At 33.9% G+C, this 26,809-nt stretch overlaps 2 protein-coding genes and 1 long non-coding RNA gene across 4 annotated transcripts; all 3 read left to right on the plus strand.

Moving 5' to 3' along the window:
- The first annotated feature begins 8,563 nt into the window (after positions 1-8,563).
- On the plus strand, positions 8,564-10,116 carry LOC132620011 (uncharacterized). Its single transcript, XM_060334750.1, has 3 exons — positions 8,564-8,847; positions 9,096-9,414; positions 9,607-10,116. The coding sequence occupies exons 1-3, from the start codon at positions 8,564-8,566 to the stop codon at positions 10,114-10,116; spliced, it is 1,113 nt and encodes a 370-aa protein (XP_060190733.1).
- Positions 10,117-10,180: 64 nt separating this feature from the next.
- Positions 10,181-13,997, plus strand: LOC132620012 (uncharacterized). The gene is made up of 4 exons (XM_060334751.1): positions 10,181-10,501; positions 10,610-12,514; positions 12,602-12,736; positions 13,446-13,997. Exons 1-4 carry the CDS (start codon positions 10,181-10,183, stop codon positions 13,995-13,997), a joined length of 2,913 nt encoding a protein of 970 aa, XP_060190734.1.
- Positions 13,998-19,847: 5,850 nt separating this feature from the next.
- LOC132619178 (uncharacterized) lies at positions 19,848-25,508 on the plus strand. 2 transcript variants are annotated; one of them, XR_009574599.1, is made up of 3 exons: positions 19,848-20,144; positions 22,583-22,665; positions 23,252-25,508. It is a non-coding gene; the product is annotated as an uncharacterized LOC132619178 (long non-coding RNA). The 2 variants fall into 2 exon arrangements; XR_009574600.1 differs by lacking the exon at positions 19,848-20,144 and adding an exon at positions 20,151-20,763.
- Positions 25,509-26,809: the final 1,301 nt, after the last annotated feature.

Consider the following 26,809-nt stretch of genomic DNA (forward strand, 5'->3'; position numbering starts at 1 on the left):
TGTTTCATTAAATTGTCCATGTTCACCGTAACCACTTCCAATTTACCTTTCAAATCAATTATTTCCAACAAAGCATTGTCCGGAAAATTATCTTTCCACTCCCAAAAACCACAAGTTTCACCCTGTTCAAGCCAATAAAAATATGAAAAAATGATAAAAGCTTTAATGAAACAACAAACTGAGACTGGACAAATAATTCAATAATAACACTTACCTTAGGTTTAGGACACTTATAGAATATCCTACCAGGATTTGAAGTTGTTTTCGAAGTGAAGCAACGAGCAATTTCACCACAGTGACAATTCTTCGTTGAATTACAACTAAGTTCGGACATTGTAAGGCTTAAATTCACTGAAAATCGCAAAAAGGTAGAAGTTGGGATTAGAGTAACTGAGATAACTACACAAAATTCAACATAGATTAACTTTGTGCAAAACCCCAGATTTTCAAAACAATAAACGTGCAACAATTCAGACCTAACAATCCGCAACAAACCTTAGAAAAACTGAAAATACAAGAATATTGCAATAGTAGCAGATAATGGACGAAGCTTAGTGATGACCACCAACCCCAGGCCTACAAAAGCAGAAACCAATCCCAAAACCACTAAAACATAACTCCAAAAGCAAACCTTATTTAACCATATCCACCCATTTCGGGACCACATTAAAAAGCACATGCCAAACATATTAAGCACAAAAAAAGAAAAAAAAACTAACAAAATTGAGAATCTGCAACAAACCTTAGAAAACTGAAAATACAAGAAGATAACACACTACAACATTGTGTATCTATAGCTACGAAGTACATTGTAGCTAATTATAAAAATTTTCGTGGCTAAACACTCTAGCCACAATTTTTTGTTCCGTAGCATTCGTAGCAAAATGTAGCGTAGCTAAAAATTAGCTACAAACTTTACATGGTCCGTGGCTAAGGACTATTACTTATTGCTATGGATTTTTTTTTGTGTTGTAGCTGTAACGGTAAAGAGCTTCTGCCACAAAAAAATATACTTATAGCAAGTGATTTTATTCTTTTGCCACGACAAATAAAATTTGTAGCTATCTTCATATTGTAGCCGCAAGGTATTGCATTGTAGCAAAATATTTAATTTATTTGCCACGTAAATGCAAAATTTGTGGCTATTTGTACAGTCTAGTCTCGTGGCAATAGTACTCATATTTAGTTACGAATCAAGAAATTCATAGCTATGATTTGAAGTATTTGCCACAAATATTTTTATATTATAGCTAAGAATCTATATTCTTAGCCATGAAATATATAAAATTATGGCTAAAATGGTTCTTCATTTGCTACGGAAAGTGAAATAATTTTATAGGGCAATTATATATATCCAGCTACATGTTCAACAATTCCTTGATTACAAATTAAATTTTCCACAAGCATTGTTGGTAACAAGAATTTTATAAACAAATTCATTTTTTTATTCCAAAACACGTCTCAACTTACAGATAATTGTACTTGATCTAAAAAAAAGTTACTGATAATTATATTTTTCAATTTCAAAATAGTCATAATACATAATTTTTGTATGACACCATCTTGTTTGAGTCCAGAGCTGTATAATCTTCCCCTTTCTCTCCTTCCACGGTCTTCAACTGCACCTTAGCTTGATCAACATTTGTCTTAGTTTGTCACTTATATGCTCTCATTCCACAGATCTACCTGTTAATAATGATAAATTATTTTAGCACTAAAAAACATAAACAACTAATTATATTTGTGTGGACATAGAATTCAAGCGCAAAACAAGTCTTAGATAAATCTATTACTAACAAATTTAACAGAGAAAAAATGTAAAGCAACAAAAAAAGTAAACAAACCTGTAGACTTTTTAAACTTCTTAAAAAGATCTTCTTCCCATAATGTCGCTTTGTTGTTGCAATCGACAAGCTATGGCTCCTTCCAGCATTATTACAACTTTAAAATCTTCAAAATCTCACTCACTACTAATAAAAAATAAGGCACAATATTAACAAAATTGTTGGAATAAGTCAGAACTCAAAAACTCAAGTTAAATAGGTGTAAATTGATATCCAAAAATCTTAAAATATAAAAATATGAGCATACTTTGAATATAAAAGCGATGGATTCTCTCTTGCTCCATTTTTATCCTTTTCATTGTTCACTTTTCGGGACTTAAACCCATAAATTCTCACGAACTAGCGGCCATTGGGATCTAGGGCTTCGATTGATATGCTTTTATCAAGTGAAAAGAGAAGCCAATTGTTGAAGAAGGGTATGGGAAAGTGGGAAAGGGTATGCGGCTATGGAGGGATTTAGGTTTGAGTTTTCTATTCGGCCAATTGGCCTTTAATTTGCGCTGCTGCTACTACTATAAAGTAACGGAAGTATATAACATAGAAAATTACCTAATGCAAAGTAATAATAATTGATATTTGATTTCTTTTAAAATTATTTTTTAGTCCGATATTCAAATTTAATTAAATATTTTACAATTTTATGTAAATTGTATTTGAAATTTAAAACAACTATTTCATATAAATTACGATATACTAGTTAGTTTTCTTAAACGCTCATATATTAATCATATTAAATTATTTACTTTTTTAAAAGTAAATCATAATAATATCAAAAAAGTGTTATAACTTTGTTAGATTCAATATATAATTTCATTTATGAAATTAATAAGATAATACATGACCATCACAATGTAATTGGTAAACGACTCTAGTTGTTATTAATTAGATATAATTTTATTATCTTTGTAAAAATTAATTGGAACTTTCATCTAATACTTATTTAATAAGAATTATATTATAATTAATTTTCCTATGGACTTAGATATCAACCATATTAAATTATTAATTTGTGTTTTCTTCACATATTATTATATGTATATTTTTTTTATCTTTCTTTAATTACTTCTTTATATACAAATTCTATAATAAAACTAACTTATATAACAAAGAAAATTACCAAGTGGAAATAATGATAAATATTATAGACTTTACTCTAAGTAAATAGAAAAAGTCGACTATACGCATGACATAAATATTATTCTAAATTTTGAATTCCTTTATAGCTTTTTTCATCCTCTATGAAGTTGTTGATTTTGTTATATATTTTCCTATTTTAATTTTATTAAATTCTTAATTTATAGTGTTTAGTTAAATTTCTGATAATTTTTAAGATAGCATTAGATCAATCATGAATAACTTTTATACTAATTTAAAATGAATATAATTACCAATCTACGTAGATAAATACATGCACATAGTTGTTTAAGTCTGTTTTATAGTCAGATATTCAGATTTAATTAAATATAACTACAAGTTATATAGTTGTTTTATAGTCAGATATTCAGATTTAATTAAATATAACTACAAGTTATATAATTGTATTTGAAAATTACAAACAATATTTTATTTAATATTAATTATGACATACTAATTAGATTTCTTATACACTCATATATTAACCATATTAAATATTTATTTTTTAAAAATAAATCTTAAAATATTTAAAAAGTGTTAGTATAAACTACCAAATAATTGTCACAATAAAAAAAAAGATTATTCTTTTTTTTGTTTGTCAAAATAAAAGATTATTCATTACAAAAATTATATTAAGTTTTCATTTGTTAGATTCACTGTATAATTTAATTTATGATAATTAATAAGAACGATGACCATCATAGTGTAATTGGTAACAGATTATTGTTACGAATTAGATATAATTTATTATTTTCCAAAGTGGAGCTTACAACTAATACTTAATTAATAAGACTTATAATATTATTAGTTTTACTATTGTTTATATATCAACCGTATTATTCTAAAATATGAATTCCTTTATAGCTTTTTTCATCCTCTGTATTGTTGATTTTGTTATATACTCCCTTATTTTAATTTTATTGAATTCTTATTTTATGTTGTTTAGTTAAATTGATGACAATTATTAAAACAACATTAGATCATAGCATGGATAACTTTTATACTAATTTAAAATCAATATAATTACCGATTAATGTAGACAAATACATCCACATAGTTGTTTAAGTCTCTTTTATAATCAAATATTCAGATTTAATTAAATATAATTATAAGTTTGACCAAATTGTATTTGAAACTTACAAACAATATTTTATTTAATATGAATTATGATATACTAGTTAGTTTTCTTATACGCTCATATATTAACCATGTTAAATTATTTACATTTTTGAAATAAATTTTAATAACATTGAAAAAGTGTTATAAACTATCAAATAATAGTCACAATAAATACAAGAGTATTCATTATAAAAATCATATTAAATTATCATTTTTTTAGATTCTTAATTTAATTTATGATAGCTAATTATGTAATTGGTAAAAGATTATTGTTATTAAATAGATACAATTTCCTGTTTTTTAAAATTATAATTGGAGCTTACATACTTATTTAATAAGACTTATGATATAATTAGTTTTACTATGACTTAGATATCAACCATATTAAATTCTTAATTCTTAGTATGACTTAATAAAAGAACACTATATAAAATTTAATATGATTAATAATGTTAGATATAAAGATTCTGTCTTAAATATTTTTGCATAATCTAGGGCAAAAACCAACAACAAATTTCATTTTCATTAAAAATTTATTATTTTAATATACTCTTTTTAATTTAGTGGCGCAATCATAAATTTATCATTGTTTTGTGGCTTTGTAGCTATGAACGGTTATTATCGATAAAATTATTATTATATTTATCAAAATTTGATATACCAAAACTACCGCAAAGTTCTTCAATATATGAGCACTTATAAAAAATTAAATTAGATATGCGAAATTGCTATAAATACTTAACATAACATCTCTGCAACTATTAAAGTCTTCAATATGAATACGTTTTTTCACAATAAGTGATTAATATAAGAAATTACTCTAAGCTCTTATATGAAAATAATAAAATAAAATAAAAGTAATACTGTTAGACCAATTCTCATCATGATTTTCGTAACCGATGCAAAAATATTTATCTTTTGTAGCTACAGAATTTTGGTTAAAATACTAGTATTTCAATGAGAGCCTCATGTGCATATAAAACTTATGGTTAACTATGAAGTTTATTGTCGCTGACACTCTAAATTTATGGTTATTCATTTTGTCATGACTAATAATTGTAATTATTAAGCAAACTATTTTCACTTTTATCTCAAATATAACTTGAAGAAAAAATATTCATTTAGCCACTAGATTTTGTTTTGAATACTTTAGTGTGGCTAAAAGATTATTATTGCTATAATAAACTTTAACTCGTGGTAAAAAATAATGATTAGCTACGAAATTTTAGCACAACAATGACCCTGTGGCTATTTAATTTCTTCATGACAAACTATTGTAGCTATTAGTAGACTATTGCCACGGATGTTAGTACTCGAAGCAAACAATATTTATTTAGCTACAATATTTTGTTTAAAATAACTTTATGTGGCTAAAAGGTTACTATTGCTATAACAAATTTCAATTTGTGGTAAAAACTAATGATTAACTACGAAATTTTATTATACCAAAAACTTTGTAGCTATATCATTTAACTATTGCCACACTTGTTTATAATTTGAAGCAAAAATATTTATTTAGCTACGACATTTAGTTTCAAATAATTTATTGTGGCTAAAAGGTTACTATTGCTACGCTAGCTTCTATCGTGTGGCAAAAACTTATGATCAGCTACAAAACTTTATTGTAGCAATAAAGTTGTAGCAATTTAGCTAATTATTGCCTCGATTGTTAGCAATTATAGCAAAAAAGAGGAATTAGCTTTGTCAATTTAATTTTCGTGGCTAAGAAATTTTATGAATTTGTAGATAGCCATGAAATTTAAAATTTTGTAGCTATTACTAGCTATTAGCCACAATTTTTGAATTCATAGCTAAAATTCCGTAGCTATACATGCATTATGTTGTAGTGACAACAGTAGCAGACAATGGACAAAGTTTAGTCATGAAAACAGAAATCATGACATAAACGAAGTTAGGTTTCATGAAAATATCACTACCTTCTTGAGCCTTTAAATGGACTGAATTCGGAACATGAAAAACCTAGGGTTTCTAATAGAGAAGTCAGGGGTTGAAGACGATAGAGATAGAGAGGTGGTGGGTTTTGTTTTTTAGAGAGAGAGAGAGCAGCGTTACATATGTTATACGGGTTTGGTTTAGGCTTATTTGGTAGGATATGTTATTAACGGGTGGGTTAATAAATTAATTGGGTCGGGTGTTGTGTTTGTTTTGATCCGGATGAAAAAAAAATATGGAAAATAAGTTAGCCACTGAAAGAGTGACACGTGGAACGCCGTTATACTAAGGGCATATTTGGCCCAAAGTATAACCGTAAGGGTATAATTGGCCCTAAAGTATAACGAAGGGCATGGATGAAATATTTTTCAAAGTTCAGGGGTAATTTTGGCCCTTTTCCGTATATAAAATTTTATTTCTATCTTGTTTGTAAGCATTTGAAACTTCTTATTTTCCTCACGTCCATCTTCGTTTATCATACCAATTACAAAGTTATGGAATGTTTCTACTATTTTCTTTCCTGAAAAATTTAATATAATTAGTTGTGTAAATTATAAAGTAAAATTAGTCGAGTAAACTTACGTTGTGACAGTTGCAGTAACTTGGGGAAAAAAAATCAAATCAGAACACATTTTTCAAAATTGAAGCAAAAAGATCAAGCCGTTTTCTAATCCAAACATAAATTAAACGGAAAGGGGTCCAAAATGCCTTTAAACTATGTGAAATTTAACAAAAATCCCTCCGTTAATAATTTGTCAAAAAGTTTGGTCCAAAATTGCTCATATTGTTACCTAATTGGGTCACAAATGCACATTCCTAATAAGTATATTATTTTTTTAACATATTATTTTCCTAATAAAATATTGTTTTAAATTCTTTTCTTTTAAAATCCCTTTAACGAATAAAAAGGTGGGAAGTAATCTTTTTTTTCTTCTTAATCTTGTTTTCTCAATTAAAATAGAATAATAGCATGCACTTTTTAACTGATAATATAGGTCATATATATAAGATCATAGTAACCTCATCATTAATTTCATTTAAATAACGATAAAATTTGTTTTCCTAACAAAGTGGAAAATATTTTTATTTTTTAATCTTTTCAAATTGAAGTAGGATAAGCATTTGCTAGTATAATCCTTGATTTTAAAGTTAAGATGAAAAAAGTGTCAACAATAACTCCATAAGCGATATTTTGTGATTTGAAGCAATGTAATAATTTTTTGTGTTTTATGGCATTGTGAATGTTGTATCTTAACTTTAAAGCCAATGAGTATATTAGCAAATGCTTATCTTCAACTAGGAAAATATTAAGAAATAAATTATTTTTTATTTTATTAGGAAAAATAATTTTATCGTTATCTAAATGAAAATTAATGATAGGGTTACTATGATCTTATACATATGACTTTTAATTATCAGTTAAAAAAGTACATTTGATTATTCTATTTTAATTAATAAAATGAGATTAAGAAGAAAAAAAGATTACTTCTCGTTATTTTATTAGTTATAGGGATATTAAAACGAAAATAAATAAATAAGAAAAGAGTTCTCTAAAATAATATTTTTATTAGGAAACAAATGTGTTTAAAAAGAAAAGAAACAATATGAGTATTAGGAAAGTGCATTTTTTATCGAATTAGGTAACAATAGGGACTGTATGGGTAAAAACATCGCACCTAACACGTGGACCAACATGTAGTCGACACGTGTCAATTTATATAATGACGTAGAGAAATCAGATGGTAATGCCGAGCAAAGCATTTGCGGAAAGGTAGCTGATACCGATGATGTGGTCAACGAAGAGAGCATCAACGGAAACAACACACAAGACCCTCTTGATTGCGCATTAAATAGAATTAATATGGTAACGGCAAAACGATTTCTAACGGCGAGAATCAAGGAATTAAATGACAATCATTAATTCAGTAATTAATGATTGCCGCTACACACATACAACGGGAAGAACACCAGATAAGGATCAAATACCTATAAATAGGACTTTCACTTGTATATCTGGACGACCAATACTGACTGAAAAATAGACAATTATATATTATTCTCTGCTTATTATCATTATCATTATTCTTTTGTCCTCAAGTTCTTATTCATTCTGGGGAATGGAGAAATCCATCATTGTTGTTCATCTGCAATTGGCATAAGTTTACTTTTTCCTTTTATTTACTTATTCCTTATTAACCTTTAAATAACTTGCATGTGTTAATTCTAACATCTGTATCAAATTATTACCAACTGTGGTTAACCTTAGAACAAATTCAACTATTGGGGTAAAATACGAATTTTGACTCAAATAGTTTGGCGCCGTCCGTGGAAATTCTACAGTTGGCTTTTTAGTTAGATCTCTGTTTACGCAAGCGTTATTACTTTGGTATTCTCTTCTGTTTTTGCACTCAAATATGACATGAACTACACCTACACCACCGATTGACGGAAATAGAAACATCAATGAAGAGGTACTGGTTGACCGAACTAACGGGACAACAGGAAACACATCAATGGCGGACCCAAATCAAGCTTCAATACCAATAGGAGATTTGCTGGATTTCCTGAAAGGAGAGATGGCAGAGCTGATGAAACAAATGATGGTTGAAATACGACAAAATCCCTCGCGACCACCTCCACTGAACAGGATTGATGACTCAAGTCGATCAGTACCCTTTGAACAAAGAAACTTAAACAGAGAGCCAACCAATGCTGATGATCTCAGCGTAACAGCAGGGGCAACGAGTCATGGCGATGTTGATATCAACTCAATCATGCCGGTTCCAATATTGCAGCGGTTTGAGGAGCATATGAAAAAAATCAAAGAGCACGAGGAAAGAATCAATAGAATACATGGGGCACCACCCGCTATAAAAAAAAAAAAGGTGATAGTGACTACATACATCTACCATGGAAAGATTCTGCAGATTTGGAACACATTCCATAAAGTTTCAAATTACCAAAAATAAAAAAATATGACGGAACTACCGACCCTCAAGATCACATCACTGCATATACATCCGGTATTCGGGCTTGTGATCTTAGGCCAAAGATGACTCGGTCTGTTATGATTAAACGGTTTGGTCAAGTGTTGACAGGAGGAGCACTAGATTGGTATGCAAGCTTGCCCCTAAATTTGCTTGAATCCTTTGCGGATTTGGTAGATAAATTCCAGAAGTCACACACTGAAGCAAGGAAAGCAGATAAAAGAATGGAAGATATATTCAACATCAAACAAAGGAGGGATGAAACTCTACAAGAATTTGTTCATCGCTTCCAGAGACACCGCAACACCTTGCCGCAAATTGAAGACAAATGGGCTGGGATTGCATTCCGACATGCATTACATCCCGATGGAACACTGGCAACAAAGGATCTTGCCAAACACTTAATTGAGTATCCGGCGAAGACACGGGACAATATATATTATCAATACTGTTCAAAAATTCGGACAGAGCAAGATATCATCAATCCGATCATGAGGAAATCATCACTATCAACTAGACATACATCAAGTAAATGCAATTCCAGAAAAAGCGATGGAGATTGAACGCAGAGAAGAGAACGTTATGATCCATATTATTCACGAGGAAGCTGCGAAGGTACACGAAGAAATAATCAATATCGGCATAGATCACCACCAGCAGCAGGAACTTCCCGAGGAAATTACAACACCAGAGCTCCAAAACTCACGAACTATAATTTCTGTGTTTCGACATCAGAAGTAGTTGCGGTATTGGACAAATTGGGTAATAGGGTCAAATGGCCTGGGAAAATAAAATCGGATCCTAGTAAAAGAAATCTAGAATATTTCTGTGAATTTCATAAAGGACATGGTCACAAGACCGAGGATTGCCATGCATTGCGATTAGCAGTTGCTGATCTTTTAGAGCATGGGCATTTGACGGAGTTGCTTTCGAAGAAAGGCAAACAAGCGTATTATCGGAACAGGGAGCAAAGAGCGCCACCACCGTTTCCCAAACCAAAGCAAGTAGTTAATTTTATTACAAGTGGTGCAGATATCAACATTAGGCGTGAAGTTCAAAAGAATAACAACCAGAAGTGAAAAAAGGGATAGGCTGGCTCTCGTCGAAGATTGTATCACCTTCGATGAAGCCGACGCCGATAATATGCAATTTCCGCATAATGATGGGTTAGTAATTACTTTGCGCATCTTAGATACTGATATTAAACGTGTTTTTGTTGATCAGGGAAGTGTTGCCAACATCATAAACATCAGGGTCATAGAGGAGATGAAATTGACGAACAAAATAATCCACAAATCCATCATGCTCACTGGGTTCAATAATTCAACAGAAAGAACTCTGGGTGAAATCATTTTACCAGTAGTAGCAGGTGGAGTGGAGCTACAAACTGTCCTTTCAATCATGTCCTCTGCGATGGCTTATAACATGATAGTTGGACGTCCCTGGATTCAAGCCATGAAAGCAGTACCATCAACATATCACCAAGTGGTCAAATTTCCAACGCCGTAGGGCGTAGGCGAAGTTCGTGGAGAGCAAAGAATTTCCAGAGACTGTTACGCTGTGGTGATAAAGAAAGGCGTGCCAAGGGTAGAACATTTCGAACCGGAAAGCGAAGGTAAAAAGGATAAACAAATCTACCAAATACTACAACAAACGGAATCAAGTATCAACGATGCCGAGAGAGAAACTATACAAGATACTTTAACAGAGGGGCAATCAACGGCGATAGTTGAGGATCTCGACCCAATGTCGTTTGATGATGCATCTCCGAAAAAGCGTACATTCATTGGATGCAAACTACACCAACCGGGTAAGTATATTTCAGTTTTACGTGACAATATAAATATTTTTGCCTTTTGCCATGCTGACATGACAGGAATAGCACCCAAGGTAGCAACACACACACTGCACATTGATCCTTATCACAGACCCGTAAAACAACCCCGAAGAAGATTCCCCGATGATAGAAGTAAATTCATAGAGGAAGAAGTACAAAGATTATTAGACGCCGGATCCATAAGACCAGTAGACCATACGGAGTGGATGTTGAATGTAGTAGTGGTGCCAAAGAAGAACGGAAAGCTGCGAATGTGCGTAGATTTCACAGATCTAAACAAAGCATGCCTAAAGGATCCGTTTCCACTTCCTCATATAGATCAAATGATAGACGCAACAGCCGGCCATGAGTTGTTGAGTTTTCTTGATGCATATTCAGGATATAATCAAATCAAGATGAATCTTGCGGATCAAACAAAAACAACATTTATAACACTGACACGTTTACATTGTTCTAATGTGATGCCGTTTGGACTCAAGAAAGCTGGTGCAACATATCAGCGGTTAGTGACAACAATGTTCAAAGATCAACTAGGAAAAACGATGGAGGTGTACATTGACAATATGGTTGTGAAGTCGGAAAGAGCTGAAGATCACTTGATTCATTTAAAAGAAGCCTTTGCAATATTAAGGCAATTCTACATGAAGCTGAACCCCAAAAAATGCGCATTTGGCGTGTCTTCCGGAAATTTCTTAGGATTCATGGTTTCAAAGCGAGGAATAGAGATAAATCCAGACCAGATAAAGGTGACAGAAAACATTCTCGATGATCTCAACAGCAAAAAGGAGGTTCAAAGTTTGAGTGGTCAAGTAGCAGCGCTATCTCGATTTATTTCAAGATCATCAGAGAGGTGCCACAAATTATTCACTGTACTAAAAAAGCACCAATATTTTGAGTGGACGCCAGAATGTAAACAGGCATTGCAAGAGCTCAAAAGGTATCTGTCAAGCCCGCCGTTGCTGTCAAAACCTAACCCCGAGGAGAAGCTATTTCTATATTTTGCCGTTTCAGAGGTATCGATAAACGCAGTTCTAGTACGGGAAGAAGAAGGTAAGCAGTCTCCAATTTATTATGTTAGTAAAATACTTTTAGATGCCGAAGCAAGATATCCACACTTAGAAAAATTGGTTGTAGCTTTAATACACGCTGCTAGAAAATTGAGACATTATTTTCAAAGCCATCCAATTGTCGTGGTACCGACATTTCCTCTACGGAGTATTCTCCATAGGTCGGAATTATCAGGCAGACTGGCTAAATGGGCGATTGAACTTAGTGAATTTGATATTACTTATCAACCTAGAAATGCTATAAAATCGCAAATTCTTGCCGATTTTGTAGGAGACTTTAGTTCAAAATTAACATTGGAGGTGGAAAAAGAAACCACCGCAACTTCAGGGTCATTCTTCGGGATATGGACCCTATACACGGATGGGGAATCTAATGAAAGTGGGTTGAGATTAGGCTTAGTGCTTAAAGTACCCAGTGGAGAAATTGTTTGCCAAACCATTAAATGCCCAAAAATTACTAACAATGAAGCAGAGAATAAGTATGAGGTTGTTGTTGTAGGTTTAAAACTTGCTTTGGAATATGGAGTAGAAAGCATCAAGGTACACTGTGATTCGGAGTTGGTGGTCAACCAGGTGAATGGAACTTTCAGTATAAAAGAACCACGAATGGAGAAGTATCAAACGCAGATATCAGACCTTTTTGCAAAATTCAAGGACTAGGAATTAGAGCAGGTTCCACGGGAAAGCAACGCAGAGGCCGACGGCTTAGCAAAATTGGCATCAGCTGCTAATCTCGCAGAACCAGGAAGCAGAAGTATGATCCATTTATTGCATCCAATTGGTTGCGAAATTGAAGTACGTGCAACGGGATCAACACATGATTGGAGAAATGAGATACTTGATTATTTGCAAAAAGGAAATCTACCCACAGATAAGAAAGAAGCACGAAAATTATGAGTAAAAGCAGCTAGATATTGCTTGGTTTACGGAGAGCTATATCGGAGAACCTTTGGAGGGCCACTTGCCAAGTGTTTAGGCCTAACGGACACAGAACCCGCTATGCAACAAGTGCATAGTGGATATTGTGGAAATCACTCCGGTGGGAGATCATTAGCCCGATGTTTGCTGTGTGTAGGTTATTATTAGAACACAATGGGCAAAGATTCACAAAACTTTGTAAGATGATGCAAAGAATGTCAAGCATATGCATCTGCAATACATCAACCCACAAAGCCTCTTCATTTAGTCATTACCCCATGGCCATTCATGAAATGGGTACTCGACATCATGGGACCATTCTGGAAGCCAAAGGTAAAGTTAAATTCTTACTTGTTGCAACTGGCTATTTTTCTAAGTGGGCTAAAGCAGGGGCATACGCAAAATTGGACAAGAACAGGTTATCAATTTCCTCTAGAAAGACATCATATGTCGATTCAAAATTCCAAAGGAAATAAGTTGTGATAACAGAAAGCAATTTATTGGAGCGCAGATAACAAATTTTCTCCAAAATTTCGGGATCAAACGGATAACGTCTTCACCATATCATCCATTCGGAAATGGACAGGCAGAATCAACAAACAAAACGATACTCAAAGTATTAAAAAGACGAATTGGCAAAGCCAAAAGAAATTGGCCTGATGTCCTCCCCAAAGTTCTTTGGTCTTATCGGGTTACGCACAAAACTAGTACAGGAGAAACACCTTTTTTGCTAGTCTATGGAGTGGAGGCACTGGTACCAATTGAAGTGATGGAGTCAAACATAAGATATGTGCATCCTATAGATACAGAGAACATGGAAGCAATGAAGGATGGACTTAATCTATTAAAAGAACACAGAGAATTCGCTCTGATCAAGTTAATGGCGCAGAAACAGCAGGTAGAAAGATACTACAATAATAAAACCAAATTGCGTCAAATTAAACTTGGAGATTTGGTCATGCGAATGTTAATTCCAGCCACCAAGATACCGAACGAGGGCAAAGTAGGAGCAAATTGGGAAGGACCCTATAGGGTTATAGCTGATGCTGGGAAAGGAACATTTCAATTAGAAACTTTGGACAGGAAGAATGTCTCCAACAACTACAACATAAGCAATTTAAAGCTCTTCCACTCCTAACATCTTGATGCATTCGACAAACTGTACTTTTTTCCCCTTACCTGGGTTTTATCCCGTTTGGGTTTTACCGGGGAGGTTTTTAGCGAGGCAGTAAGTAGAATGTACGGGAAATGGACTATGGGCATCATTGCTTAGTTCCTCATACTTCACAACAAAACACTAGGGACTATCACCAGGGACTGACAATAAAGGCTATCGCCCCAAAAATGTACGGAAAAGGCCTTCGGGCTCGACTCATAAACTTATAATCATGTTAGCAATAAAGTTTATTATTACATGAGCTTTGTAAGTTTGTATGGTGTATTCATGGTTCCGATCATACACACATATGACCGTTTTCAATTGATTGTACAAATAATGCCTATTTTCAATTGATTGTACAAATAATGTATTAATGATTCCGATCATACATACCAGTAATGCATTCATAATGCCGGAAGTTTCCGATTCCATTAGTTAATAACGATGGAATTTGACATACGACTTCTTTATATTCCAATAAGTCGTTAGCAAACTTCCCAAAAAAGCAACATCAAAATTACAAGTCTACTTACAAGGATTCTGATATTAAAATTCCTAATCGGATTGATCACCCGCGAAAGATTTTAATTAAAGAAAACTTCCAAGAGATTGTTTATAATAAAGGCAAAACATGAATAAAAGAAATTTTATTCATAAAAAGCAAAGCCTTACAAGAGAAGGACACAAAGTACAAACTTCCAAAAACGATGGAATTTAACACAAAGTACAAAACATTCAAATATGAGAAGAAGAAACTGTTGAAGAAGAGGGAAGTGGCAATTTTCACAGGACTACTCTCGGGAACATCCCCGACATTTGAAACAATGTTTGGATCCCTCGCGATTACGATATCCTCAGAAGCGAGAATAGCTGCATCTCCGGATAACATATCCACTTCATCTGAGGTACCAACATCATCTTCCTCTTCAGTCATTTCTTCTTCAGCCCTAGATTCATCCTCCGCATCATATCCGAGGAATTCACTGGCTTCTTCATGTTCCGCTCTGCGACGGCGAGAGCCTGAGCATGATTAAAAGAAGAAGGGTTGAAAGTTTTCAACAACTCATGATGAGCTTTGATAACAGCCCAACTGAGAATCTTTTGTTTTTCATCCTCAAAATCTTTCTCCATATCTTCAATTTTTTGCTTGTACATGTCATTCCGATCTAGGAGTTGCTTTGCATAATCACGCAATTTTCTAGAACGATCCATAAACTGTGAGAATATTTTATGGTTTTCCGCCAACATAACATTTTTCTTACTGAGATCCCGATCTTTATTCGTCAACTCTTTCCGAAGAGCTTGAATATCGTGCTTACCTTGATCTAGATCAATCAAAGCCTATGCAAGCTCTCTGAAGTCTTTGACATTCTTCAATTCCAAAGCATGAAAGTTAGCTCAACTTCAAGTTTGCTGAATTTGGCACTTTGATCCCACAATTTGTTTTGGAGATCAATTTGAAGCTGATTCGATTCCACTAATTTTTGTTTTAGATCACCAATAACCAACTCTTCCTGCTTCGCTATGCGAAAAGCCTCAGCTTTTTCTTTTTCGAGAACATCAATTTGTTTCCAAAAATTCCTTTCTTCAACCTGATGCACCACAATCTCGTCTTTGGCCCGTCCAACTCCGCAATGGAAGAGTTGCATTCCGCCTTGAAAATTTCCAGTTCCTGAGAAAGTACGGCATTCTCCTCACGAAGCTTTTGAATAAGTTTAGCCTCACCTTCAGAACGTTCAAGACTTCCACATAAATATGTTTGAGCCTGAATCATAAGCCCGAGAGCAACCATGTCCATTTGATGAGTGGGCATATCTTTCAAAATCATATTCTCTTTGGGACCAATATAGTTATGAGCAAAACGGTTCATCACATGAGGATTGGCCAAAATATTGTCCTCACCTGACAGTTCAAATGAACGATTACGATTGACATTGAGAGGAACGAAAGTCTTCATCCACATAGTGGCAGGATCATCTGCCTGAAGAAGTTGTGCTCGAGGATCAACCCCATGTAAAGTGTTACCTTCTTTCCAAATGCTTTGCCCTTTATTGGCTACGTTAAAGCGGGAAACAGGTTGAGCGGTATTATAAGGAATAGTAGGGGTACTTGTTCCTCGCCGTTAAAAAGAAGAAGTAGAAGTACCAACAGGGATATCAGCAACACTGGCATCAATGTTTTCAGTATCGACCAAATCCTCAACAACAGCTACAACAATTTCACGAAAAGGAACTTCAACTTCAGCTTCATCAACAGTACTAGGAAGACAGGTCTCAGTCTTATCGGCAACAATATTATCAGTGGTATCAGCCTCAGGAACCGCAGTGTCACCTTCATTGTGGCACTAGGTAACAGTTGTTAATTTCTCCATCTCCTGCACCAGAGATTCATCTGAAATGACAACAATAGCAGAAGAGGTTGGAAACTTAACCCGCCTGTTACGATGTAAAACTAAAGGAGGATCTTCCTCAGAATCAGTACTCTTATCAATCATCCTGAACTCACTATGCATACCTCCCATCTTCTCGGGAACAACATCTGACGATTCCGCAAGAAATTATTTTCTCAAACTTTTCTTCTTCAAAGCAGGTTCATCAACGGCCTTGGAATCCTTAACCTCGGCATTAGATCTCTTACCAGTAAGAGATCTTATCTTTTCCAATGCCGACCCTTCGTCTCTCGGAAGAGTCAATCATTTTTTTGCTACGTGTTTTTTTCCTTTTAAGGACCTAAGAACAACAAAATGAATATAAGATAAATTCTTTCGCCATTACAAAGCAAGATATTTCTTCAAATATCTTTACGTATACCCTTCGTAGAGACTCCGTCCGGCTTCATCTCTTTGAGAGTACAAATACCCTTTAAAATAGCATACGCCCCCCATGTACGAACACTCGCCGAAGCCCGAATCACAGTTTTAGTAAACTCCCTTATGTTTGAAGGTTTAACCGATCCAGAGTTAAAAGATGTTGAACAAAGGATAAGTTTAAAGAGAAGAATTGAGGTAATAAATAAAATTAAGAAAAATAATATTACCTCTCACGTTCCATTTCTCCGGGAAGGTGCCAACATCCCCGTTCACCAGCTGAGTAGTGAAGATAAATATGAACTCGTCAAACCAATGCCGATCATGACCATCTTCGGGATCGTCGAACAATTTACTAGGTCCTTGAGCTCTAAAAATAATCATAGAGCCCCGGATAAAACGGATCGAATTCAAATATAAAATATGATCGAGAGTACTATTCACTCCGGCCAGATGAGCAACATGCTCGAGTAATTAAAACAGTCACCAGACCTCGGGAGTAATTTGTGCCATACAAATATTCAAGCGGCGGTAATATTCTTCTATCAATGGCGGAAGAGGCAAAGTAAAGCCAATAGTAAAAGGGTAGATGTACACTGCTGAATATCCGGGAAGATGAGCAGTTGCGGGCATATCCTTTTTTGAAACTACGATATCTAGATTGGGATTTGTACAATGACACCTTTCTCGGACAGAATCGAGAGACTCCTCAGTAACCTGAGAAGTAATTGAAGAAACTAAAGCCATTCTTTCCCCATCCAGCTCCGAAATATCACGGTTATCGCCTTTTGGAAGAGCAATCTCTAGATCTGTAGTATTTGAAGGATTCTTCGGAATCACACTATTAACAGAAGGCAGATTCACATTAAACATATCAGTTTCATCATCACCAACATCAGAAGTTGATGAAGATGAAGGCCCGGGAACAGCAGCGGTAGCAATAGCGTCACCTATAAATTTTTTAGGAGGCAATCTGCTCCAAGGTTTTTCAACACCCATATTGGGGGGAAGAGCATCAACAATGACGGTCTTTTCTGGTAAAATATTTTGAGAAGATGAAGGAGAAGACATGATTAAGAATTGAAGAAATTGAAGAAAAAGAAAAAGAAGCAAAGAAATTTGAAGTTGAGAGTTTTGGAGCAGAAAATTTGGGATGAAATAATGAAAAGGTAAAATTTAAACTTTTGTAAAACCGCCATCATTACCTTGGGAAACGGCGAGAAAATGAAGGGCACGGTAACCGCCACGTGCCTCATATCTGACTTTGTCATTTAATGCAAGTCTTTTCAACTTCTGCGATTATGCCACGTACCCATCACGTCAGTTGGCCATGATCTAACGTCAGTTACAATATTTTCTATTCCACGATAAGAAGATTCAAATGTCTAATCAAGGGAAGATTGATGAAAATTGGCAAGACAATTTCTCGGGAACACATTTGTGATGAACCCAAAAAATTGAGGGACGGGACTATCTGTATGAGTAAAAAATCACACCTAACACGTGGACCAACATGTAGTCGACACGTGTCAATTTATATAATGACGTAGAGAAATCAGATGGTAATGCCGAGCAAAGCATTTGCGGAAAGATAGTTGATACCGATGATGTGATCAACGAAGAGAGCATCAACTGAAACAACACACAAGACCCTCTTAATTGGGCATTAAATATAATTAATATGGTAACGACAAAATGGTTTCTAACGACCAGAATCAAGGACTTAAATGACAATCATTAATTCAACAATTAATGATTGCCGTTACACACATACAACGGGAAGAACACCAGATAAAGACCAAATACCTATAAATAAGACTTTCACTTGTATATCTGGACGACCAATACTGACTGAAAAATAGACAAGTATTGATTATTCTCTGCTTATTATCATTATCATTATTCTTTGTCCTCAAGTTCTTATTCATTCTGGGGAACAGAGAAATCCTCATTGTTGTTCATCTGCAATTGGCATAAGTTTACTTTTTCCTTTTATTTACTTATTCTTTATTAACCTTTAAATAACTTGCATGTGTTAATTCTAACATCTGTATCAAATTACTACCAACTATGGTTAAACTTAGAACAAATTCAACTATTTGGGTAAAATACGAATTTTGACTCAAACAGGGTCATTTTTGGATCAAATTATTAACGACATGGACATTTTTGGACCAAATTATTAACATCATGGGTATTTTTGAACCAAACTATTACTGAAAGACACTTTTGTTCAATTTCGCATAGTCGGACATTTTAACCCTTTTATGTAAACTAAATAAGATTGAGAAAGATAATTGCACCAATACCATAATTCCACCAATACCATACATTTATTTTCGTTTTCCAGTAATCATTGACACCACACACCTGAATAGGTGTTAGTTAAACAATTCTTATAAAGCATGAGTCATGAGAACATTTCAGTTACATATAACTAGTATTTGTACTTGCGCTTGGCGTGAAAAATATTAAATATAATTTATCATGTGAAAGTGTTACTTGAAAAATACGGTAATCACAAAGGAACATGAAAGACTTCTAGTTTTGTTATATTAATTGACTCGTTATATATTTTGTAGTATTTTACTCTTCATAATACTTATGTACATAATAACATTTTTTTTTGGTTTCTCATCCGGTGTTCGGTACCCGCATTGTGGCTCGATTGAATTCGGATTCGTGCCGGGTAGTCCCTCATTGGGGGCAAAGCACTCCCTAACAATGGTGACTCCGTACCCAAGGGGGTGAAACTAGAGACCTCTTGGTTAAGGATGAAGTAGTACCAGTCACTGCACCACAACCTTTATTGGTATAATCACATTCATTATATGTTTCAAATGAAGAGAGAAAAAAAATTCAAGAATGAGTATAGCAGAATGATTGTACTTTGAACACTAGCGAATCAATATTATCCTTACAATCTTCCCATAAATTGTCTAACATCCATCTTCAAACACCTTGTGCAATAATAGAAAAGTCGCATAAAGAGACGATTGGATATCAAGAGTAGAAGATAAAAACATTATGCAAAAGCAATTAAACAACATGTTTGAGCGTTCCAGCAAATATTTTCTATATATATCTAGCTAGCAAAGATTTTTTACTTGCATACATTACTACTTAATATAAAAGGAAATGAGGAATTTTTTGTAGTCGGGTCAGAATTGTAATTTCACTTTTCATTTTATTCAATGAATGTGCTGCATGTGTTGTCCTTTGCCTATGACTCACCAAAAACAATGTGGTCTCAACTTTCTTAAAAGTTCCATGAGTTTTCATTTGTTTTTCATCAGCAGCTTCTACAATCTCAAGCCAAGGTAAAATCTTCTTTTGCCTCTTTTACTTCCAGGAATTGGTTTTCTATGTTATCTTCTCTATTTTTTTTTAATGCCTTCTGATCAGTTAAAGAATTTTAGCTTTTGTTCTGTTGAGATTCTCCATATATGAGGAATAGTTTTTTTTCCCAGTCATGAGAAAAGCTTGTTTCCAGACAAATGAATATCTCTCATACTACTCCTTCTGACTAGATATTCACCAAAAACTATTTTCCTTTTCAATTTTGTTCTTTTGTTTCTGATTTCAATTAAATAAAAGTAGGGATTGGAATCAACCCTAGAGAGTAGACAAATCACCATCATAATTCAACCATCTTCATCTCCATATCTCACTCTTAATCAATTCCATTATATCCTATATTTATCCAAAAAAAAAAAAATCTAAATTCCTGTACCCCCCACCCCACCCCCACCCCCACCCCATATTGACTTAACCCATATATTGAAATCAAGAAATAGTTGGAGTGTTTGTGTGTGTTGGTAAATGGGTTCTGAAACATATGTGATATTAGGGGTAGATGGAGGAACCACCTCAACTGTGTGTGTTTGTATGCCACTTATGCATAACATTCCCGATATTCCAATTTTAATAGTGTTGGAGGTAATACAAATATATTTACTTGTAGATTGAATTTCAGTTAGAATTATCGTTTTCAGGAACCCGTGCTTCCAACTCCCTCCGTCCCAATTTAACTGTCCTTTTTTTTTTTTGGTCTGTTGTGTCTTTCTATCTTTTATATTGAAATCCAAGAAAATGAACAATTTGTAACCCTTCAAACATGTTTATGGATCAGTTTATAGGAGGAGGCATAAATGAAGTCAAGAAATCTACCATGGCTGTCGAAATTGCTTAAATTGGTTAACAAAAGTATTAATAAACTGAATTTTGACAGTAAACCATATGTATATGCATATTAGAGTTAAAAATATTTTCTTTAAAAGAAACAAGCAAAAGACTAAAAGAAGAGGAATTTGCTTCCCCTTTTTCCCTAAAATGTGCTGAAAAAGTCATGTCAAAATGGGTAAAATTGCCAAAATTTTGCCAGAGGTAATGTGCTCCACACGAAACACAATAAGAAGTGTTTTTGCCTATTTTTTTTTCCCGCTGCAAATGCATATAGTATTGGTGCCTTTGTACTCGACAAATAGACAAACAGAGAATCATCCTTTGGTTTATGTTTGTAGATTTGCCCAAATAAAGTAAATTTGTACTATGTCGATATCTAATAAACTCAACCCTCTTTCTGATTCGGTGATTTGTTTATGACCCATTGATTTTTATACTGATGTATACATTTTATGGACAACTAAGAAGAAATTTTCTCTGTAAGTGTCTAAGGACTTTTGTTCTTCTAGGCATCTTTTATTTTGGCACAAATCTTTTTGGTTCTTAAAAAGAAACAAGTCGAGAAGGTTCAATTGCCCGAAATGAATTTCTAGATTCGCAGATTTATCGACATCACCTTTAATAAGGAAGAGCATCAAAATTAGATGATTGCTATAAGAACATGGATTCTTTTCTTATGTTAAAACAGACAGTTCTGCTTTTGTTAACTTAGGACAGAAGAAGGGTTAGATTCAGAGATATGGTTCTTATATTGTTTATTTTGGGGGATTATATTCTCTTTGGTTAAAGATCAGTTAAATTTCAAACGGCACAGAGCTCGGGTATAGTCACATGCCCCCATCACAAGGCTTGAATTGTTAACTCTCTCAGAGACAACATCCATCAAATTGAGCACAGATATTGAACCTTCTACTGGATTCTTTACCCACAATTCACTAATACTTTCCATCATTAGTAAGAGTACTGCAACTCAAAATGTCAGGAAAAGACAAAAAAGGAAACTATGTTGACACAAACCTGACTTCCAAAAGAACTATGATCTTTTATCACAATCAGTTTTCTACCAAAGTCGAAAGTGACCAAAGCCTGTGGTGGACGGCCAGAAGATGATTTTCCTGCAGTGGAAGCATGAGCAAACTGTTGCCTGCTCTGAAAAGCTTGCCGGGAATAATTGGTTGTGGTTTGAGTCCCGTAAAATCAGTTGAGGCATGTTGTTTCTGCTCATGTTGCTGAAGTGTTGGCTGACTAAATTGCTGACCAAAACCCCCCACCAGAGAAAAAGTGCTAGTCATTTTGACTTTGAATTGCTTTTGCATTTTGTGGAACTGTTCCCTCATAGTGATTAGAGATTTGCCTATTAACATGGCTGCTTGCAGAAAAATCTTGATTGTAGTGGTTCTCCAATTGCTGGTTCCCCTATACTCTGGTACAGGGTTCATAAATATGAGTTTGTCTTCAATGGAGTGGTCACCAATTGTCGTATCAATTTGTTTCTCTTTTCTAGACTAATATATGTTTAGACGTGATGGATGTTCACTACTAAACTTGATATAACTTCATTTTATCTTTCAAGGACTATAATAATTTCTCGTTGTTGGATGCACAAAGCTGAAGAAGTAAGAAAGGCATTCTAGATAAGGAGTCAGCACTGTACATGTAAGCTTCTAACTTAAGAATGATTTGCTCTTCTTTATGTTGAGTTGTGTTCATGTTGATGACAGATTCATATGTCTTGTGTGTGCATGTATTATGATGCATCTACTATTCTTCTTTCTATCATGCCACTTATGTTTGTACTTGTGTGCCCTACAGAACAAAATTCACTATATCACTTAAAGATTTGGGGATAATTTGAAAAATCTCTTTTCTCAAAGAAAGGTAGTTTGAATAATATCTGCTGGAACAATAGAGTTTGGTTTTGATGGAATGTGGAAAACAAAATAAGCACTCTGTCTCAGTTACAAATAGAAACATCAAACGACGTGAATAATACAATAACATGACAGTTGAGGAAAAACAAGCTTTAACATTGCAATGTAAATCCAAATGCCAAGAATCAAAAAGACATAGACTTTTTGAAAATGCAACCTCCCATAGTATTGTGCCAATTTTTGTATCCTCTACAAACTCTACTTTGCATCCGTTGTACACCTGTGAAAAAGGTGAGTATATAATATATTAGTCATGCCAATGGCAAATATTTGGTCTTGATTAATAAGCATCTTTTGTATTTTAATTTTAGGTTCAACTTCAGATGCATTTGATGAGCAGCCACAATCAAATTATGTCCCACTAAAAAAGTTCCAAACTATAAATTTGGCTCTGCAAAGAGATTTGAGTATGAACCACCTGCGTTTTGTTGTGCCAACGGTACTGTCAATCTATCTTCACATAAGATTCCAACAAAATTACGGAATCTATATTTTGGAGATGATGAACAATCCACACACTTCCATACATACATAAGAACATATAATAACCTATTCGCATTTACATCACTTGGTGCAAAGTATGATAAAGATTTGGCTAAAAGAAATTGTGGTGTATATACCTTTAAGTTCAAGGACAAATGTATCATTTGATAAATGATTTTTATCCACGAGATGGAAAACCAAAAAATCTACAATTGTACTTCTACGATAATAGTAACGAGATAGCATATAGGATGGCTTGTTCCAACAAAGTTCATGAATCAGTAGTGAAGGAACTGATGGACATATTATCAAATAATCCATATTCTATCTTTCTTCGATCTTTGGTAAATATTTCAAACCTTGAAGACTTTCATATCGTTCTTAGATGTGATGCGGGTTTAGACCAACGAGTATATAACCTGCCTACCTCCTCTGAAGTTGCAACAATATGGGTTGAGGAAAATGATGGTAGTGCTATTCAGGCACCTCACATTCAAATCTATACTCACAACAATTGTACAAAAAGAGTAAATTATTATTACGGATGTTATGATGTTTTAGAATATTCGTTATTGTTTCCACACGGTCAAAGTGGATGGCATTGTGGTATTAAGAAAATTTATGGGATAAAGAACATTTGTAGACATCCTAGAACTTATGAAAATGAAGAGATACCAAACATACGAAACGTTTACTCTCTTGATGGGTATCTTGAAATGGAGGATGATATTCTGAACAAGGGAAAGCGGAAACGGAATACGGTGTCCGTTCATGAATATTATTGTTACAAACGGCAAATGAGATATGATAAAGAAGATGAAATCTTACACACTAGAAGAATATTTCAGCAATATTCGGTCGACGAATATATAAAACTTGAAACACAAAGGTTGGATTTTTATTCATTTAATCAGGATTTATTCATAACGGATGTACTGCAAGGACTCATTGATATTTTGAGATTGGGTGAGAGAGATGCTTCAAATATAGGTAAGAGAAGATTTCTCTCGAATTCTTTTATTGGTGGCCCTAGAGATATGCGTTAACGCTACATGGATGCTATTTCATTAGTCCAGCGTTTTGGTAAACCTGATTTATTTATAATCATGATGTGTAATCCATCTTGGACAGAAATAAAGGAACATTTAGCATCTATTGATGAAGCACAAAATAGACCTGATCTAATTAACACAGTGTTTAGAGCAAAAATAGAAGAACTAAAAACGAATATCCTAAAACGAAATATTTTTGGAAAAGTTGCAGCTTTTATGTATACTGTAGAATTTCAAAAATGAGGTTTACTACATTCTCATTTCCTTCTAATACTAACTGCTGAATACAAGTTCTTAACACCGGAATCTTATGATAATATTATTAGTTTTGAATTACCTGATCAAGATGCAGAACCATATTTATATTCATGCGTTCTTAAACACATGATGCATGGTCCTTGTGGTAATCTTAACCCAACAAATCCTTGCATGAAGAAGATGGATTGTTGTAAGTTTAATTATCTAATAAGCTTCGCGGATCATACCTCAAAAGGAGCTGATTCTTATCCAATTTATAGAAGACGAAATACAAGAGTAACAGTAAAGATAAGAGAGCACTACTTGGACAATTCGTGGGTTGTTCCATACAACCCATTTTTGCTTGGAAAATAAAATTTAATTGTCATATGAAATGTTGAAGTATGCTCTGACATTAAATTCGTGAAGTATCTATATAAATATATTTGTAAAGGACATGATAAAATTGTATTTTTTGTACATGCTAATGAGAAAAACGTAGAAATTGACGAAATAAAAGAATATCAGTCTGCTAGATGGATATCACGACCGGAAGCTACATGGCTCTTGTTTGGTTTCTCTATTAGTGAAATGCCATCAAGTGTATGTTCCCTTCAAATTCATCTTGAGGGACAACAATTTGTTCATTTAAAAACAATGCTAATATACGTGCGGTTGTAAATAATCCGATGATTAAGCTGACCATGCTAACTGAATTTTTTTACATGAATAGAACTAACACAGATGCTATAGAACTTAATTTGTTGTATAAAGAATTTTCTGAATATTTTGTGTGGTCGCCTAAAGACAGGAAGTGGTCACGTCGAAAAAAAGGGCATACTATTGGACGTGTTGTAACATGTCATCCAACAGAGGGTGGACACTATTATCTAAGGTTTCTCTTAATGAATGTTAGAGGAGCGAAATCATATGAAGATTTACGAATTGTTGATGGAGTACCATGTAGTAGCTTCAGAGAATCTGTTGAAAAACGAGGTTTTCTACATTGTGATAACAATTTGATTGAATGCATGTTAGAAGCAACAAGTTATCAAATGCCACATAGTTTAAGACGCTTGTTTGCTACATTATTAGTATATTGTAATCCAGTGAACCCAAGAGAATTGTGGGAACAATTTGCACAACCCATGTCAGAAGATTACAAGCTACTACCTAATATTGGAAGAAGTGAAATCCGATTTCAAGTTTTAAGTCATATTAATGACATATTGTATTCTATGGGTGCTGACATAAATGAATTTAAACTTGTTCAACAAACAATCCGGCCTTCCAAAATAGCAAAAGAAGCAAAGGAAATTCATTTTGAGAGAAAATCATCGTCAGTGAAAAAGACGTGTCACTATGCAAGAAGCTAAATAGAGATCAACTTAAAGCTTATAATATAATTATTGAGAGAATATTCTCACATAGAGCGGGAGCATTTTCTATTGATGGTCTAGGAGGAACAGGGAAAACATTCTTATATCATGCTTTACTCGCAATATATGGTCTAAAGGATACATAGCATTGGCAACAACTACCTTTGGTGTGGCTGCTTCCATTCTTCCCGGTGGACAAACTGCACATTCACGCTTTAAAATTCCAATAAATGTTGATGATACGTTTAGTTGCAATATTAGCAAACAAAGTGCACTAGCATGCTGAATTAGAGAGGCAAAATTAATCGTATGGGATGAATTGTCAATGGCAAAAAAAAATAAAAAAAAATTGATTGAAGCTTTTGATTTACTCTTGAAAGACCTCGTGGATACAAATATATGTTTTGGTGGAAAAGTTGTGGGTTTTGGAGGTGATTTCAGACAAACGCTTCCTGTTGTGCGAAACAAAAAAAAAGATTTCATTAATGAAAGTTTATTATATTCTAACATTTGGGAAGAACTTGAAAGATTGCCCTTATCCGAAAATATGAGAGCAAAAGCAAATCCTCAATTCTGTGATTATTTAATGAGATTTGGAAATGGACAAGAGAAAGCCAATTCTACAAATAAGATTGAAATTTCAGATTCTTTCACTATTCCCTTTACAACTGAAAGAGAATCTTTACATAAATTGTTCACAATAACGTATCCAAATATG

This window comes from Lycium barbarum, chromosome 11, assembly GCF_019175385.1.
Source record: "Lycium barbarum isolate Lr01 chromosome 11, ASM1917538v2, whole genome shotgun sequence".
Lineage (NCBI taxonomy): Eukaryota > Viridiplantae > Streptophyta > Magnoliopsida > Solanales > Solanaceae > Lycium > Lycium barbarum.

What these genes read in the sequence shown, in the direction of transcription:
- LOC132620011 (XM_060334750.1), top strand. Translation starts at nt 8,564, where the DNA reads ATGGCGGACCCAAATCAAGCTTCAATACCAATAGGAGATTTGCTGGAT. An exon ending in CCGGTTCCAATATTGCAGCG is followed by an intron (nt 8,848 to 9,095) that starts GTTTGAGGAGCA and finishes TTGTGATCTTAG; the next exon opens with GCCAAAGATGACTCGGTCTG. An exon ending in TACATCCCGATGGAACACTG is followed by an intron (nt 9,415 to 9,606) that starts GCAACAAAGGAT and finishes GATTGAACGCAG; the next exon opens with AGAAGAGAACGTTATGATCC.
- LOC132620012 (XM_060334751.1), top strand. Translation starts at nt 10,181, where the DNA reads ATGCAATTTCCGCATAATGATGGGTTAGTAATTACTTTGCGCATCTTA. An exon ending in CGGAGTTGGTGGTCAACCAG is followed by an intron (nt 12,515 to 12,601) that starts GTGAATGGAACT and finishes TTCAAGGACTAG; the next exon opens with GAATTAGAGCAGGTTCCACG. An exon ending in CAATTGGTTGCGAAATTGAA is followed by an intron (nt 12,737 to 13,445) that starts GTACGTGCAACG and finishes GGAAATGGACAG; the next exon opens with GCAGAATCAACAAACAAAAC.